The sequence below is a fragment of the Haliotis rubra genome, unplaced genomic scaffold, assembly GCF_003918875.1.
Source record: "Haliotis rubra isolate DU_JTF1 unplaced genomic scaffold, ASM391887v1 Scf224, whole genome shotgun sequence".
Lineage (NCBI taxonomy): Eukaryota > Metazoa > Mollusca > Gastropoda > Lepetellida > Haliotidae > Haliotis > Haliotis rubra.
In genome coordinates this window covers 1,409,609-1,428,996 of record NW_025766270.1, presented here as the reverse complement: position 1 = coordinate 1,428,996, position 19,388 = coordinate 1,409,609, and the positions used below count along the sequence as shown (strand labels likewise).

The following is a 19,388-nucleotide window of genomic DNA, read 5'->3' as shown; positions in this document are numbered from 1 at the left end:
AGCCCAACTCTAGAAAAACATTGCATAATTGTTGTCACAAAAATAAAAAAGTTGTTTAAGAAATTGTCATAATTTATTTGTGCGTATTCCAAGTTTGTTACAAGGGCGCATTGGCATATAACAGTCTATGTAGAACATTTATATAGAACTTATGTCATATAGTTTCCAAGATTTCACCCGCACATTTGACAGTCATGTTGTTGGAGAATTATATACCGTCACAGTGTCACTGCCGTAACATGCAGTCTTTACCTGTTTTCTATGTATATGACAGGGACATCCATAAGTAAATCTTTTGCCTATTACATATTCTTTGAACATTCTGAAATATCTGACTGACAAATTTCATTAAATTATCTTTTAAAGTAAACATATAAATCCGGCTATTATTAAAAATGTCACCACCGTTATTGTGTCACTACCATAACAATTATTATTTTTTTTTTTTGTCATTTACCTTTTTTAACGTATTTATAGGTACAGTACATGTAGTCAAAATGTGACGTTGGTAGGTACAATGGTACTGATATACAAGGTATACAAAACAATCAATGATACAAATGTATTTCTATAGGAAAATTCTGCGAATGCCTTCAGATGGCACCATAACTTCACTTATTTATAGTTATACCATAACAATTAATGCCAATGTCCATACCATAACATTATCAATTTCCTTATTTAATTAAGATTGATCTATGTGTTTATGCCTGGATTTGGTAGTGCAAGTATGTTTGGTAGAAGAGTTTCAAGTAATCATAATACAGTTCATATTCTCATTTTGATTTTTTCATATTACTTTATATTTGCAAATAATAATAATAATACATTCATTTATAGAGCGCGTAAATTCACAAAATAAATGTGCTCTTTGCGCTCAAATCAGAATTGAACGGAATTGTTTGGCTTGTTGGCCCCTTTGAAGCAATAAATATAAAATTTCAAAACTCATTAGCCATGTTATATTGTAAAACTACATATTTTAATATACATGTACATTAAATGTACGTTTACCTTGCATAATTTATGTTTTGTATATTCAGAATACTATGAACGTAATCAACAACATTTCAAGGTAAAACAAGAAAACATCATTTTTGCCTACATGAAATATGCACGTATTTATATTATATATATTTCACATCTATTAACTAACTGCTATCTTCTCTACTAAAATATCCACTCTGCTAAGTCAGGTGATGTATCATTATCTGTTGTTTCAGTTCAGTGCACTTCCTGGGCCATCCTTTTACCTGAAAAGGTGGTGATGAGGAGTTGTTGTTTTGACAATGTGTGGTATGGTAGTATTGGGATGTGGAAGTTTTGGGACCCAAATATACCATCTGGTCATTTACGAACGGATTCGTGGGTTCTTTTAAGTGCACGGGTTTGTGGACTGTACACTAGGCGTTGTGACAACACTGAAAGAGTCTGCATACAAAGTTGACTCCAAGGTGTTTGTCTGTTTTCCACGATTGGTGTTTACACCCGTCACAGGTGGGCTCGATCCCGGCACCTCAAGCTCGCTGGATCACTAGCCTGGGGCCTTAGACAGCTCGCCATGTCCCTATAAGGCCTTGTGTACATTCTTTCGTCCGGGAGGCGATGTTTCCGAAGTCATGGGATTTCACTAAACTTCTGTCTCAACTTCGTTTCACTTGGGGGGGGGACCGGTGGGATAGCATAGTGATTAAAGCGTTGGCTCGTCACGCCGAAGACCCGGGTTCGATTCCCCACATGGGCACAATGTGTGAAGCCCATTTCTGGTGTCCCCCGCCGTGATATTGCTGGAATATTTCTAAAAGCGGCGTAAAACTAAACTCAGTCAGTCAGTCGTTTCACTTGGTTTCGCCAACTTCATTCTTCATTCACGTTTATATCTACCTTCGTGAAGATTCGGTTTGGAACAGACTAAGAGAAGCCCGTCCTTGTCGCATTATAGACGACTGGAGGGATCAGAGGACTGGCCTCACCGTCCTGTTTTAATGTAAGGCATCGTATCTTAACTGCGCAGATCCATTCTTATGATGCCAATCAGTGGATTATCTCGTCCATGGTCGGTTATTGACCGCCGGCAATAGCTGGAGTGAGTATGGTTTTACGCCGCTTTTAGCAATATCACGGCGGGGGACACTAGAAATGGGCTTTACACATTGCACCTATGTGGAGAATCGAACCCGGGTTTTCGGCGTGACGAGCTGACGCTTGAACAATTAGGCTACCCCACCACCCCGCAATAGCTGGAATATTGCTGAGTACGGCAATATACAACAGACGAGGGGATGGTTCTATTTGCGCTGAGTCAGTTACATGGTGTGTTATAACGAGGCTTACTACAGATATTATATTCATCTGTATATTTATCTCAAACTTGTTCTCCAATACAACTGTACATAAAAGTACGTATTCAAAAACATCCTAAAAATGCAAACAACACAACGTTTCTATGCTGACTGTCTGTGAACTTTATTAAGTGACGTCATTGGAAGGTGCGCGCCATACACCCCGGCGCGATACAGGAAGTATTCCAGGGCCAGGATGACGCTGTCGGAGACGGGGCTGATGGTGATGCTGACGTCGCTTACTGACGAAATTCCCTGAAGAAAAAGAGAACATCACTGTAGGAATGATGATTATACATGTAATAGGTCTAGTACACCAGTGGTTCAAAAATGCTCCGTGATCAAATCTTTGATGATCGCTGACACATAAATGTAACACATATTGTAATCTCTTCTCCTCAAAATAGTTGTTTCTTAGGCATTTGGTATTGAAGACCTACACCAATGGGCGATCTTTTTGTTGCGAGGGGCGATAACTCTCCTTTTGAAATGATATAAGCGACGGTCCAACTGTCCTTGCACCAGCGTTAACGTTACCGTGAAGGTGAAGACTGTACTGGTTAATTGTGTCTAAGTGTACTTGTAACACGTACAGCTCGCATCGCGCATACGACATGCACTGTCAGTTTAAGGGTTTACCGTCACGTTCATCGCACCTAGCGGGTTAGTGAAGAGAAGATTAATTGTAAACGATCGCCTATTCACCACCACGATATCGCAATCGACGCCACAGTAATAGTTAATGCATGTTACATTCTAAATACAACTCCGTGCTAATCCGTTCAACAACCCTTTACCATTACCATTTGCAATGCCAAGGTCAGTATCTGAGCACATCAGTATAGACATAAACATTCACTGACATCTGAAATCTTCTAGTGTGGAGACAGAAACACACATGCTTGTTGACGTTAAATCTACTATTTAGAATGCACACTGATGTGGAAATGGTGTGTATATGTATTGTATGATGTCTCTTTTTAGCAATATTCAGCCTGAAAATAATGGAATATAAACAATCCTGTAAGTGACATATTTAGCCGCGATCCTCTCTGACGATGACCCATTGTCCTCCACGCAACCATGCCTCAACACCGAATCCTACAACTAACGACTGCACCCACTTTGACAGGTGAACGGGTATCGAGCCGACCCTACATTAAGATGGCCATAACTTGCTGTACTGATGTCGTTATTGCCATACAATATAGGCAACATTCAACCAGAACTGTCATGCAGAAATTCTGAAGAAGAAAACAATAAATGGCTCTGGCCTGTCTGCACAACAGACATACCAACACAATTACACAAATAAATAGTGAATAAATATTTTTACGATGCAGTCACAAATATATGCTACTGGAATAAAGTAACTGTGCATTATTTGATGTTATGCCATTTCTTAATGCAAAACGATAATAACATGACTTGCGGTGTTTTCCTTAATCACTGTTTAACTGTTCACAGGATAGTATCGAAATCTGTATGACTTGACTCTAGGCATTGTGACACGCCCTTGAAGATATGTCGTGTCAAAAGTCAGTTCACTTCAGTATCGTGTGTGTCCACCATTGGCGTTGATTCAGGCTTGACAACGACGACGCATAGACGACACTAAGCGATTAAAGAAAGCTTGGGGAATGTTGTTCCATGTCTGAACCAACTCTTGTCCCAATTCAGCTAACGTCAGTGGCTGATTATGGGCTTGACGTAAACGTCACTCCATTTCATCCCAAGTGTGCTCGATGGGGGAATGTTCTGCTGTTTCAGGAAATCTGTCACAACACGAGCGACATGTGGACAGGCATTATCTTGTTGAAACGTGAAGTTACGTGACGGTACCAATTAGAGAATGTATTCTACAACGATATGTCTTTTATTCCCTGGCAAGGGTTCACTTTTATGACATGTAATAAACCCTGCCCAGTCAGTCAGTGAGTCCGGTAAACTTTTATTTAATCCATGATGTAACGTAGGTCTATGTAATTTGTGTTTATTCAAACAGTGACAAGGGAAACATTATTTGCGCTTCTGTGGATAACAGTAAAACATACACTTAAAACAGTATTTTAGAAAATGCTAGCCATACTAGGGGGCAAATATGACAGTGAATATAAATTTTTGACACTAAAAACAAGAAGGATGCAGATGAGTGAAGTTATACTATTATATAGAATTGGTTCCCAGTTGATCGCATAGGACGGCGAATAGAAAACACTTACTTTAAACATGATCCGAAATTTCAAAAATGTATCTCTTCACGCGTCAGATGCAATTACATTAATATAAAGCACAAATGGATAATATGAAAAGTCGGCCTATTCCTGCAGTTCTCATGAATAAATATGTCACATGCAAGATGCATTATGTATATCAACAATAAGAACTCGAACAGAATAAAAGATGCGTGAAATAGTCTATACACTCATGGGGATATCCTTGGGTTGAGGAGAAATTGAAAGAAGTGGTAGTAAAATCCTTCTTTAATTTCCAAAAATTTCCAAGCCTTGGAAATATGATATTTCCAATTTTGGATTTTTTTGGACAGTCATCGCTTTTGGAAGGTGATTGGTGAAATTTGCATGCGTACGATTTTCATTTCAAACAAAACGATTAGAAACAAACAACTGTGTGATGCAAGATGATTGTCAAAATTAATGGTCCACAGTGATTTATCACATGGGGTGTCAAGAATAACGTGTATGGGACTACTGCGTTGTGCGCATGCATCCCATGCGTTGTGTTTAGGGGTGGTGAAAAAGAGTAATGTCGGTGCGTTCATAAAAAAAGTTTGTTAACGCTTTTACTTCCTATCAAAGTTCAGGTTCCCTACTTTTTGAAGAGTATATAACTGAACACGCAACGGCATCACCTGCTTCGTCATGTTGTTGTGCACGTCCAGCTCAGCGAACCATGCAGGGTATTCTTGTACCGACACCGACTCCACGGACACACCGTGGAACCTGCTTCTGTCCAGGGCGTCCCGAGAGTCGCCCAGGATGATGCCGAGATCCCGGAAGCAGTCCGCGACGACAACACATTCGGAGGTAGTGCTTCCTTTACAACTCGCCTTCGACGCACTAGACGCCCCGAATTTGGAAATGGCTTCTCTGCTGATGACATAACCCGCGCTCCCGAGCGGGAAGACTGTGTTTCCTTCTCTCAGAACCTGGCCGAAATAGATAGGTTTGTTGTAATCTTCGTCCTTGAGGAAATAGCGAAGGTTTTCAAGAACGACAAACGTCATGGGATGGACTCGGATAAACCAGTGGGCTCCCCCTAAATGATGTGTGTATATGTACTTTAAAGCCTGAAGAGAGGCGTATGAGTCGTCCTCCACTGGATGTCCAGAAGTAGGGATCTTGAGAACAACTGTGTCGTTATCTGTGGTATTGGTGCTGAAGAGAAGAAGACGGTCACATCTCCGACCCCACGTCTGCTGGTACACTGATCTCTGGGCGGCAACTTTGTCTTCAGTAATGACAACAAAACAGAGAATCTTCACTCGTCGAAGGTCGTCTGCTACATCCGTGTAACCTGAAAATATGGAACGAGAGAGGTTTCAGCATGGTATGGAGACTATGTCACGGTGGGGCACATAGAGGTTATGACGCGTGTGGGTTTGGGGAGGGTAAATATCTTCAGATGATAAATATCCTGGGAAGGTAAACATCCTGGGAGGGTAAATATCCTGGGAGGGTAAATATCCCGGGATGATAAATATCCTGGGAGGGTAAATATCCTGGGAGGGTAAATATCCCGGGATGATAAATATCCTGGGAGGGTAAATATCCCGGGATGATAAATATGCTGGGAGGGTAAATATCCTTGAACGGTAAATATTAGGAATAAACATTGTATTTCCATTGGGGAAAGGGCATCAAGCTGCAGATGTCTACAAGCACGAATATGGATACAGATCTATAGACTTTTGTTCTCACTAAATTGTTTCGTGCTATCACAAGCTTGTGACCAGTTTCAGCTACGTCCCAGATGGACAGCGATGTTCATCATTATCCTGGACTCTTGTTTTGATAATGATAATAATTATGTAATATAGTTTATAACATTCACTTCTTATCCTTGGGGCCTATTCAGACCCAGACGCAGAATCCCAACAAGAAGACAGGCATGGGATTGGGGCCTATTCAGACCCGGAATCCCAACAAGAAGACAGGCATGGGATACTGGGGCCTATTCAGACCCAGGAAATCCCAACAAGAAGACAGACATGGGATACATGGTGATGGGGCCTATTCAGACCCGGAATCCCCAAGAAGACAGGCATGGGATACGGGGGCCTATTCAGACCCGGAATCCCAACAAGAAGACAGGCATACGGGGGATACGGGGGCCTATTCAGACCCGGAATCCCAACAAGAAGACAGGCATGGATACGGGGGGCCTATTCAGACCCGGAATCCCAACAAGAAGACAGGCATGGGATACGGGGGCCTATTCAGACCCGGAATCTCACAAAGGGTACTGGGGCCTATTCAGACCCGGAATCCCAACAAGAAGACAGGCATGGGATACGGGGGCCTATTCAGACCCGGAATCCCAACAAGAAGACAGGCATGGGATACGGGGCCTATTCAGACCCGGAATCCCAACAAGAAGACAGGCATGGGATACGGGGCCTATTCAGACCCGGAATCCCAACAAGAAGACAGGCATGGGATACGGGGGCCTATTCAGACCCGGAATCCCAACAAGAAGACAGGCATGGGATACGGGGGCCTATTCAGACCCGGAATCCCAACAAGAAGACAGGCATGGGATACGGGGCCTATTCAGACCCGGAATCCCAACAAGAAGACAGGCATGGGATACGGGGCCTATTCAGACCCGGAATCCCAACAAGAAGACAGGCATGGGATACGGGGGCCTATTCAGACCCGGAATCCCAACAAGAAGACACATGGGATATGGGATACAGGGGCCTATTCAGACCCGGAATCCCAACAAGAAGACAGGCATGGGATACGGGGGGAAGACAGGCATGGGATACGGGGGCCTATTCAGACCCGGAATCCCAACAAGAAGACAGGCATGGGATACGGGGGCCTATTCAGACCCGGAATCCCAACAAGAAGACAGGCATGGGATACGGGGCCTATTCAGACCCGGAATCCCAACAAGAAGACAGGCATGTGATACGGGGGCCTATTCAGACCCGGAATCCCAACAAGAAGACAGGCATGGGATAGACAAGTGGAGACTTTGGTCGGCCCAGTAGTGACTATATTAACCACACATTGGACCCAAATTGCTGTTTGTTTTCTATATATATTTTTAAAAGAATGTTTAAAAAGCATATGTGATTTGTCTACAAAATAAGTCTTGAATAATAATTATTTCTAGTAATCATACTTTATTTATAGACCTTCAACATAATGTATCGCTTTGACTGTGAAATATGTTTATAATCATTGACGTCAAGGTGTTACTGGGTAATTATATGCACAACCTTGAAAAAATGTGTATGATCATTCGATTAAAATGTGTATAAATATCGCATGTACCATACTGCGTGCAACGTCAGAGGTTTTGAAACCGTGATAAATGAGTGGTGCGTGGTTTATCGGTGCGTAGATATGTGACGGTCATGGTAGGGTGCACTCATAGCACCATAGTTCTGAGCACCATACAGAACCAGTTGGTGTAAAGGTTTACTTGGGTAGCACGTTATGTCACCGAGGCATGTCTACAAACACGTGGGTCATTTGAACACAAAACTGTTTTAGTGTGACTCGTCAGCAAAAAACGCAGGTTTCTGTGGTCTTCGGAAGTGAACAAGTCTGAGTAAGGTACAGTAAACCAGCACAAGGTTTGACACAAGAAGGCCAGTGAAGGAGTGAGTGAGTGAGGTTAGTTTTACGACGCACTCAGCAATATTCCAGCTATATGGCGGCGGTCTGTAAATAATCGAGTCTGGACCAGACATTCCAGTGATCAACTGAATCGATGCATCGATGTACACAATTAGGTTACGATGACATGTGTCAACCAAGTCAGCGAGCCTGGCCACACAATCCCGTTAGTCGCCTCTTCCGACACGCATGGATTGTGCAGACCAATTCTACCACCGATTTTCACGGGTCGCCAACATGTTTGATACAATTACAGGTTGGAATTTAGACTGAGTGACTTGGGGTGTTGAGGACAGGTGTGCTGTTTCTTTAGAACAAAGTAACAGTGAACAAATCATTGCTGTGGTTGCAATCCTCCGAGTGAGAAGGCGAACCCCGTCAGCACCATCGTATTCTTACTGATCTAGCTCTGTCAGTCTTGTACACCCGTACATAATAAATGCTCTCGTCGAAACCAATTTCGACTCGAACGAATAACGTTATTTCAGATGTAGTGAACGTGCCAAAATGATTACCACGAAACTGAAATAATCTGTCTTCTTACTAGCAGAAGCCTGTCAATGGGGAAGCTACACTGAAACATTTATCATAGTAACGTCTTTATGTGAGGTCTTCCTATGCGACACAAAACCACACCTATCCAATATACCAGGGGGCACGTGTTCAGTCGACTAATGCGCAGCAATTAGCTCTGCAAAGAGTCTGTCCACGACGTACAACATTTGATAGCGGCTTTGAATTCCATATTCGCCCTCTTAATGTTACTAGGTTAGTGTGAAATAGGAACTTTAGCAGCGTTCGAAATACCTGCCTGACCGAACGCACGGGACGAGTTATTTTCAACACGGACTGCCAGATTCTCAAATTCACCTGCCCGACGAAATTTAGACATGTATATGAAGTTAGTATTAGTTTTTTTCAATATCGTACAAGTTTTGATTTAATTATACTAAGTAAATTAGTATTTTTAGTGGGCAGGTAAGTTTGATCAGGACTGGCAAGTTTTACGTCTAAGCAGCCCTGTGGTCTGGCTGAAATGTTTGGGGGTTTCATACCCTGACTTTAGGTTATAGCTTGGACTGACTGACAATGTTTACAGGCAGGCTGGCGGATTGCGATCAATATGTTGAAAGTTTAGTTTTATATTTCATTATACTGGTGGGAAACACCCTTTGTATCACCTAACTAATTATCCTGTGTTCTTGAGTTATAGCTAGTGGATAGTCATATTTGAAATATTGGATTTTTCTATAAAAGATTATCAGCTCGTACGTTTGATTTGGGACCCGTGAAGGTCCGGGTTAGAATTGATCTTCAGTAACCCATGCTTGTCGTAAGAGGCGACTAATGGGATCGGGTGGTCAGGCTCGCTGACTTGCTTGACACATGTCATCGCATCCCAGTTACGTAGATCGATGCTCATGCTGCTAATCACTGGATTGTCTGGTTCAGACTCGATTATTTACAGACCCGCCGCCATAAAGCTGGAATATTGCTGAGTGCGGCGTAAAACTAAACTCACTCAGTGACGTTTGTTTTGGTCGCCTTGACCAGTTTCTAACTTGGGAGGCATAGATATAGCTGTGTCCTGGACAGAAAGTAGTATTCTAACTGGCAGTATTCAGTAAACCGCGTTATGAAAATTTATCATCTCGGTTCAGTGGTGAATATATTCATTTCACTCGTAGTTGCTCTGATATAATCGAACAATCCAAATAGTTTAGTTTGTCCTGTTGCAAACCCTTGAAACGAAATACTTTGCCGTTCTAAAGGAGTGGTATGGTATAGAGTGGTATGTATATCAATAATGGTTGACACCATACTTTATCTACTGCCATAACGATAAATACAGGCGGGACATTCATTGGGTGATTCCTGTACGTCAATTCGTCTATTCAAGTGGTAATACACTTTCGACTCCGGTTGCCTCCCGTGTGAACATAAAGGCAAGGATGTGTTGTGCCTGACGTTTTCGGGTTTGTGGCTCCTCCAGCTGTGACACGCCTGTCGATAAAGTCCAATGGCAGCCGCCACTGGTCAATACGTGCGTCCTGTTGTCCATACGGGAGGCGGTATTGTAGAGCTGTGATGTATGGCTAATAGCCTGGCCAGGATTTACTCCCACTGTTAAATTATGGGCAAACCCTTATCCAGCTTGTTTGTCCATATCTTATGTACCTACTTTGACGTAGGTAAGCTATTTCTGTCTCATGGGCATCATACTTCTGTGCAAAACGTTGCATGTTTAATGCGCATTATTATATTCAGCGAAATGTGATTAATTGTTGAAGATTTTACATGTATGGGGGGAAATAACACAATAACGTTACTGTACTATCATCACTGTCATCTATTTAATCACTGTCATCTAATTAATCACTGTCATCTAATTAATCACTGTCATCTATTTAAATATAATCACTGTCATCTATCACTGTCATCTAATTAATCACTGTCATCTAATTAATCACTGTCATCTAATTAATCACTGTCATCTAATTATTCACTGCCATCTATTTAATCACTGCTATCTATTTAATCACTGTCATCTAATTAATCACTGTCATCTATTTAATCACTGTCATCACTGTCATCTATTTAATCACTGTCATCACTGTCATCTGTTTAATCACTGTCATCACTGCCATCTATTTAATCACTGTCATCACTGCCATCTATTTAATCACTGTCATCTATTTTATCACTGTCATCTAATTAATCACTGTCATCTAATTATTCACTGTCATCTGTTTAATCACTGTCATCTATTTTATCACTGTCATCTTATTAATCACTGTCATCTAATTAATCACTGTCATCTAATTATTCACTGTCATCTAATTATTCACTGTCATCTGTTTAATCACTGTCATCTATTTAATCACTGTCATCACTGTAATCTATTTAATCACTGTCATCACTGCCATCTATTTAATCACTGTCATCAATGTCATCTATTTAATCACTGTCATCACTGCCATCTATTTAATCACTGTCATCACTGCCATCTATTTAATCACTGTCATCACTGCCATCTATTTAATCACTGTCATCACTGCCATCTATTTAATCACTGTCATCTTTCACTGTCATCTAATTAATCACTGTCATCTAATTATTCACTGTCATCTATTTAATCACTGTCATCACTGTCATCTATTTAATCACTGTCATCACTGTCATCTGTTTAATCACTGTCATCACTGCCATCTATTTAATCACTGTCATCACTGCCATCTATTTAATCACTGTCATCTATTTTATCACTGTCATCTTATTAATCACTGTCATCTAATTAATCACTGTCATCTAATTATTCACTGTCATCTAATTATTCACTGTCATCTGTTTAATCACTGTCATCTATTTAATCACTGTCATCACTGTAATCTATTTAATCACTGTCATCACTGCCATCTATTTAATCACTGTCATCAATGTCATCTATTTAATCACTGTCATCACTGCCATCTATTTAATCACTGTCATCACTGCCATCTATTTAATCACTGTCATCTTTCACTGTCATCTAATTAATCACTGTCATCTAATTATTCACTGTCATCTGTTCCATCACTGTCATCGCTGTCATCTATTTAATCACTGTCATCAATGTCATCTATTTAATCACTGTCATCAATGTCATCTATTTAATCCCTATCATCACTACTTTCATAACTTTCATCACACGGCATTACACGGAAGTGGTCCATACACATGTTGGGTATTATTATGTCATGGCAAGTGTAAAGCAGTACATGATCATTTGCTTGAATTATTTTTGTTCCTAAAAGGGAGAATGTAAACTTGTGTAGGTGCCATGTGTATATGTTACCCTATTGTACTTTAGTTACATTTGAACATTTTCAGAAAATGAAAACGACGAACATAGTGCTAGCCGTTGAGCAACTACTTTTGTTGAAGACCTGGTGTCATTACTGCTATTAAGTGATTAATTCATTCAGTTCTCACAAGCCTTTAGTCCACTGGAATCTGTTGGGGCGTATACTCGGGTCTGGTTAGTGTGATTTGTATATACAGTTTTTTGTGTTCCTTCACGTTAAGAAAACAGAACGGCTTTGAAGACGTGAATGTCTACAGAGTTCTAACAAAACCTAATTAGCTGTTTAACGGAGTTAATAGTCTGTCATACAGACCCTGAAGCAAACATATCCAAGAAAACCCACGCAAGTCTAGAAAATGTGGCTAGTTTAGTGCAGCTTCAGGAAAATGAAGTCTCTGGGCTCCTTTTCATTAGATTTTACTTATACAGATTTGTCTGTAAAATATGTTCATTTCAGAGACTAGTTGTTAGTCTACGGAGTTAATTGCATGTCATGGATAACCCAGGACAGGGCACGGCTGCTCTGTAGGGTTAACGCTAAGGTTGTGTCAGGTAACCCACATGAATTCAGTCTATATATCTAAACCCGACCTGTATCTTCTAACTGACTCAGAAACAAAACGATTAATGACAAACAGCTTAACACAAAAGTTTGTTCAAAATTATCAGTTCAGCGATGCAAAAATCACACAGCGTATAATGTGTACACAACTCAAGCAAAACAACGTAGTCTAATGCTTAACGTCTAACGTCTGTGTAATAACTGGCAGTACTTTCATGATGGTTAGTGAACAGGTGGAATTGTTCTGACAATTTTATTTGCGTATAGCGAGCAGACACGCATATAATGATCACGGCCTGGTTACAAATGAAAATGAAAAATGCAAATTTTATAACCTTTATCTTCATAACATATATTCATAATTATCAACATCTTGAGTCGGGGCGGTAGGGTAGCCCAGTGGTTAAAGCGTTCGCTCGTTACGCCGAAGACCCGGATTCGATTCCCCACATGGGTACTATGTGTGAAGCCTATTTCTGGCGTTCTCCTTCATGATATTGCTGGAATATTTCTAAAAGCTGTGTAAATCCATACTCACTCATTCATTCCTGAGTCGTATGGGCATATATTCGGTGAGAAGTCTAAATCTGCAAAATGGCCGATAAAATCATGTTTGCAACACTGCAAACCCACACAGTGACTGGTGTCACTGACAATCATTTATCAATGTATGACCCATATGAAATTAAATATTTGTCCAGTTCAAACAACTGTATAAATATGGAGCCCTTTTCAAGTTGCAAATATAAGATTCGGGGATGAATGTGGTGATCTTATGAGTTGTAGTCAAATATTTGGTCTTCTTTCCCACCCCCATCCCCCCAAAAAGGGGGTCAGTTTGGGAAGTTTTAAATTAATGTTGGGCATTTATGTATTTAAAAATTGAGAAACTGTTAGAATTACCTGAGGATTTATGAACTCATAAATGTTAAAGGTTTAATGGAAATCAAGAAAGAAATACCTCACTGTTTTATCTAATAGTTTGTGGCCGTCTTTTAAGTGAGGAACTGCAAAACTGTTTAATCTTTGGCTACGACCAGTAATTTATTCAAATATTGTGTTATGAATAAAAGGCACAGATCCGTCTGTTTTGATAAAAGCATCGTCTTCTTTTCAGTAGCATGCATATAAAAGCACATCAAAGGCGTTGGCTTAGCCTTGTGGTTCAAGTGTTCAGTCGAGGCGTCCAGGGTCTGAGTTCCATTGCCAAGATGACTATAATGCGTGACGCCCATTTTCCCTGTACTGACATTGCACTCGAATACTGATAACAGCGACATAAATCTATATTCACACTTTTCATCTCATTCATAGATATACTCTCCCAAAAAAGAAACGCATCATGAAAATAGCAATTTCATGTAGCGGTGAATTAAAACGTGATTCATTTTACAAAATGTTTTGCTCTGTTTATGAGTCCTATGGTGTTTATGTTTTGAAACATCACAACAAAACGCAACATCCGTAAAATACCCGTATTTAACAGCATGATTTTCAATTTCGGCGTGTAGTGTCACAGAATACACAATTCACATGCAATGCACGTGAAAGTTGGGGATCAAATAGTCTCAATGATGGGTATAAAAAGTTGATCGCTGTCTGTCGATTATTCACTGTATTTGGAATATTGTTGACGAACGCAAAATGCCACGTCATATCGCCATTGGTTTGCTTGAAGCTGACCAGTCTCAACGTGCAGTTGCCCGACGCATGAAAGTTCACCTAAGCACCATTTCACGGCTCTGGGAGAGATATCGCCGGCAGAATGCAGTAGCAGATGCCCCATCGTAGTGGGCGACCACGAGCGACCACTGCGGCGCAGGATCGCTACATCCGGGTACATCACCTGCGTCATCGAACAGCTACGGCGACCTGTACCGCTCGACAAATACCCGGATTGAGGAGGCTTTCTGCACAGACCGTCAGGAACAGGTTGAGAGAGGCTGGTTTACGTGTCAGAAGACCTTATTTTGGCCCTGTGCTTCGACAACAACATCGTCGACATTGAGTTCAATGGTGCATCAACGTTCAGACCTTGAACCTACCGAATTGGCGTAGAATCTGGTTCAGTAATGAATCACGATTTCTATTGGAATGACGCGATGGAAGAATGCGGGTGTACAGACGTCGATGTGAACGTTTCGCCGATGCTTGCGTTCCCCAGGTGGACAGATTCGGCCGGGGAAGTGTTATGATGTGGGGAGCGATCACCTGCCGTAGGAGAAGTGATTTGGTGATGATCCAGGGCAACCTGACTGCTCAACGGTACTGTGACGAAATCCTACGCCCACACCTCCTTCCAATCATTGATCGCCAGAGGGAGTTATTTCAACAGTACAATGCCAGGCCCCACACAGCACGTCACACTAGAGACTTCCTCCAGAACCGCAACATCAATGTGCTCCCCTGGCCCTCAAGATCACCGGACTTAAACCCAATCGAACATCTGTGGGATGCCCTGGACAGACGGGTGCGACGCCGTAACCCTCAGCCCCAGACACTTCAGCAACTCGAACAGGCACTATAGGCAGAGTGGGCTGCGATTGGGCAACACGAGATTCTGAGACTTATTCGATCGATGCCGAGGCGATGCCGTGCAGTTCTGGATGCCCACGGTGGTCACACGAGGTATTGACTTCAACGCCACCACACGTCTCCATGTGAAACTCAAACTGACTTTCCTCGAGTTGGTGCAAAAGACGGATAAGTCTGCATTCCCAGTGTGCAATTTCGAGATGTTTCCAAAGAAACATAAAAATACAGTTGAAATTCCTATATGCGTTTCTTTTTTGGGAGAGTATATTTCCGCACGTCGATATACCACAGCATGGAATAGTCTCTCTCTGACTTTTTTTTTTTTTTATTATTCCGGGAAATTTAAGAACACGAACGCAAAGTCTATATATTAATGACTATTTGGTTTTGACTATGTTTGCCGTGCCATTAGGAGACAAATATACTGTGTTGAAAAATCAGAGGTATATAACGAAATTATAATAGCTCTAAATTACGGTTTCGGTTTTAAATCAAACTTAGAGCTATTATATAATTTCGTTACATACTTCTGATTTTCCAACACAGTATGTTTACCTCTTTTCTACCATATAACCGCGTTATTAAGATTTTTTAAATATTTTTTTTACCCGTGTAACGCGTAGCGACACTCGAATTCGAATTATTCTAATCAAATACTGAAACTGGCTACCCCGGTAAACAAGCAGGCAGACATCTCATGCCTCATTTTAAGGTTTGTTAATGGTTAATATTATATGTCATTGCTTGATGTATAGAGAGAAAAATGGGGGCGGCGGGGGTAGCCTAATGGTTAAAGCGTTGGCTCGTCACGCCGAAGACCCGGGTTCGAATCCCCACATGGGCACAATGTGTTAAGCCGATTTCTGGTGTCCCCCGCCGTGATGTTCCTGACATATTTTTCAAAAAGCGGCGTAAAACCAAAAGTCAGTCAGTCAGAGAAAAATGTCAGAGAATATGTTAATGCTCAGAAAGTCCTAAACGGCACTTATCTCAATGTATTGCTATGTCAGCCGTTATGAAAACACCATAGTGCACACTCAAATGGACGATTTCCTTACTTGACAGAGGAGATAATAGTTAGTATATCTCAATATCACGTGACTTTTGATCAGCAGCAGCCAAACCCAGTTACAATTGACTCCTGGCCAATGTACTATACGTGAACTGATACTGACGTCACGTGCTGGAAAGAAACAATGCTTTTCAATAAATACTTATATCATGGTAGAAAACGGTTTGGGAAAGTATATAATTGATGTTATACCCTTAGATGCATACATGCATGCTGGTATTCGTCTAACTTGCACTCACCTCTGTTGTATCTTTTGTCAGCAATAAATTGCTCTCTCCGCTGCCGCCATCTTGTGTCGATGGTCCGCTGGTCCGACCTCTGGGACGTGGGCCCATGGGGATGGGGGTCTGTGCCAACAGAGATATTTAGGAGGAGTTGACTAACTAGAGCACCTAAAGAGAACCCAACAGCAATATAACCCGCCGTCACAACATGGAGCTGTCGCCATCTTGTCATGGTTACAATGTGGTTATCGGCCCGACATTGCACATGTGCATTAAAGCAAGCAGGCCTGCCACAGATGGTGGTTTTGCTATCGGGGCAGAACATTAGATTGATCATAAATATGCTAAACTCAATGTTTAAAGAGTATTGTTTAGCAAGATTAGTATACATTCAAAACGGCCTCATTGGGTTGCACATGAAAAAAATAATTTTAAAATGTTTGCTTCTAGAATTTCAGCAAGTCCACATTGTGTAATGAAGATATATGATCATCTTATGACTTCCAGGAAACATGAATTTTAAGTGTCCATGATCATATTGATAGTTCTTCTTTTAGAGTGGGAACTTTTACTTTAAGGTTCGCGTTAAAACGGAATTGATAATTTCCTGGAAATATTCAATGGAGGTGACAGCCGTCACGGACGTGACTTGTTGATAAGTATCGCCTCAGCGTTGGCTTGGCTTACATGGCCCATGCCAGTTATATTGGGACACTTGACGTAACCTCCATAGACTTACATATTAATTTAGTGTAGCATAAATAATTTTCATGAATTTAATTTTCGTATGATCCAAGTCAAATTTTGCATATTTGTGAGGAATCATCTTACCTACAATCACATAATTTCTGTTTGTTAATTTTCCGTTGCTTATTGATCGAATGGCAACAATTTAATCAACATATGTACAGTGCCGTGAAGTGCCGTAACATGGCAGTCTATGGGATTGTGCATTGTGGAACTATACGTAAGTTGATAAATGTGATGTCATTAGTTAAATAGTGGTCGGAAAAATGAACTGAAATTGATGATTTCGAATTTGCCTGTCAAATTTTACAAAGATCTATCCTAAACTCACCTCATGAAAATTATTTATGCTACACTGAAATAACATGTAAGTCTATGGAAATGACGTCAAGTGTCCGAATATAACTGGCACGGGTCTGTAGATCCTTCAATAGGTCTGTCTCCATTGCAACTTAAAACGCAGATCGTATTTCTTTATTTGTGTGTTTTTCCTGTCTATGCAACCATTCCAATTTACAATAAAAGATCAAGGTGAGGGTGTGCCGAGTTCAAGGTTGTCAACTTCTTTAATGTTCGCGGGGGAAAACGAATAACTCTTTCGACTCACACACCATGAAATGAGAACTCACTTTCAGGAAAAGTTTATTTATTTCTTAAAACTTACTGAAACTGTCCAATAGTTCAATCCTAGCCCACCTAACGCACCTAACACACACTCACGCACGCACGCACGCACGCACACATACATACATACATACATACATCGTTGTGCCATCCACGTGGTTTCGGTGGTATTGGAAATGCCAATTCAAATATGACGGGACGGAATGCCGCGCACAGCCAGTCAAAGGGAGATAATGCAAAAGGACCACCCTGCTACAAATTAAACCTTCACTGTTTCAGGGTGCCGTGTTGTCAGGAAGGTCATAGTCAGGCGGGTGAGAAAATTTCGAAATAAATATGTATGCTTTGTTCGCTACACGAGGGCACTAGCTACACGACATAATGCAACATTAAGGACGTTGTAGCTGTACAACATTAAGGGCGTTGTAGCTGTACAACATTAAGGACGTTGTAGCTGTACAACATTAAGGACGTTGTAGCTGTACAACATTAAGGACGTTTGTACAATATTAAGGACGTTGTAGGTGTACAACATTAAGGACGTTGTAGCTGTACAACATTAAGGACGTTGTAGCTGTACAACATTAAGGAAGTTGTAGCAGTACAACATTAAGGGAGTTGTAGCTGTACAACATTAAGGACGTTGTAGCTGTGCAACATTATGGACGTTGTAGCAGTACAACATTAAGGGAGTTGTAGCTGTACAACATTAAGGGAGTTGTAGCTGTACAACATTAAGGGAGTTGTAGCTGTACAACATTAAGGACGTTGTAGCTGTACAACATTAAGGACGTTTGTACAACTTTAAGGACGTTGTAGGTGTACAACATTAAGGACGTTTGTAGCTGTAACAAGTTGTACAACATTAAGGACGTTTGTACAACATTAAGGAAGTTGTAGGTGTACAACATTAAGGACGTTGTAGGTGTACAACATTAAGGAAGTTGTAGGTGTACAACATTAAGGACGTTGTAGGTGTACAACATTAAGGACGTTTGTACAACATTAAGGAAGTTGTAGGTGTACAACATTAAGGGAGTTGTAGCTGTACAACATTAAGGACGTTTGTACAACATAAAGGACGTTGTAGGTATACAACATTAAGGACGTTGTAGCTGTACAACATTAAGGACGTTGTAGCTGTACAACATTAAGGACGTTTGTACAACATTAAGGTCGTTTTAGGTGTACAACATTAAGGACGTTGTAGCTGTACAACATTAAGGACGTTTGTACAACAGTAAGGACGTTGTAGGTGTACAACATTAAGGACGTTTGTACAACATTAAGGACGTTGTAGGTGTACAACATTAAGGACGTTGTGGGTGTACAACATTAAGGACGTTGTAGCTGTACAACATTAAGGAAGTTGTAGGTGTACAACATTAAGGGAGTTGTAGGTGTACAACATTAAGGGAGTTGTAGGTGTACAACATTAAGGACGTTGTAGCTGTACAACATTAAGGACGTTTGTACAACATTAAGGAAGTTGTAGGTGTACAACATTAAGGGAGTTGTAGCTGTACAACATTAAGGACGTTGTAGCTGTACAACATTAAGGACGT

At 41.0% G+C, this 19,388-nt stretch overlaps 1 protein-coding gene across 1 annotated transcript; it reads right to left on the bottom strand.

Annotated features, from left to right (window-relative positions):
- Nucleotides 1–2,342: 2,342 nt before the first annotated feature.
- Nucleotides 2,343–16,754, bottom strand: LOC124277610 (glycoprotein-N-acetylgalactosamine 3-beta-galactosyltransferase 1-like). The gene is made up of 3 exons (XM_046713333.1): nucleotides 16,468–16,754; nucleotides 5,215–5,879; nucleotides 2,343–2,597 (listed from the first exon to the last, which is right to left on the bottom strand). Exons 1-3 carry the CDS (start codon nucleotides 16,682–16,684, stop codon nucleotides 2,445–2,447), a joined length of 1,035 nt encoding a protein of 344 aa, XP_046569289.1. The 5' UTR covers nucleotides 16,685–16,754; the 3' UTR covers nucleotides 2,343–2,444.
- Between the last annotated feature and the right edge of the window lie 2,634 nt (nucleotides 16,755–19,388).

Coding starts and splice junctions, on each gene's coding strand:
- LOC124277610 (XM_046713333.1), bottom strand. CDS start 16,684: ATGACAAGATGGCGACAGCTCCATGTTGTGACGGCGGGTTATATTGCT. Junction 5,880..16,467: donor TGACAAAAGATACAACAGAG/GTGAGTGCAAGT, acceptor CCATATTTTCAG/GTTACACGGATGTAGCAGAC. Junction 2,598..5,214: donor ACAACAACATGACGAAGCAG/GTGATGCCGTTG, acceptor CTTTTTCTTCAG/GGAATTTCGTCAGTAAGCGA.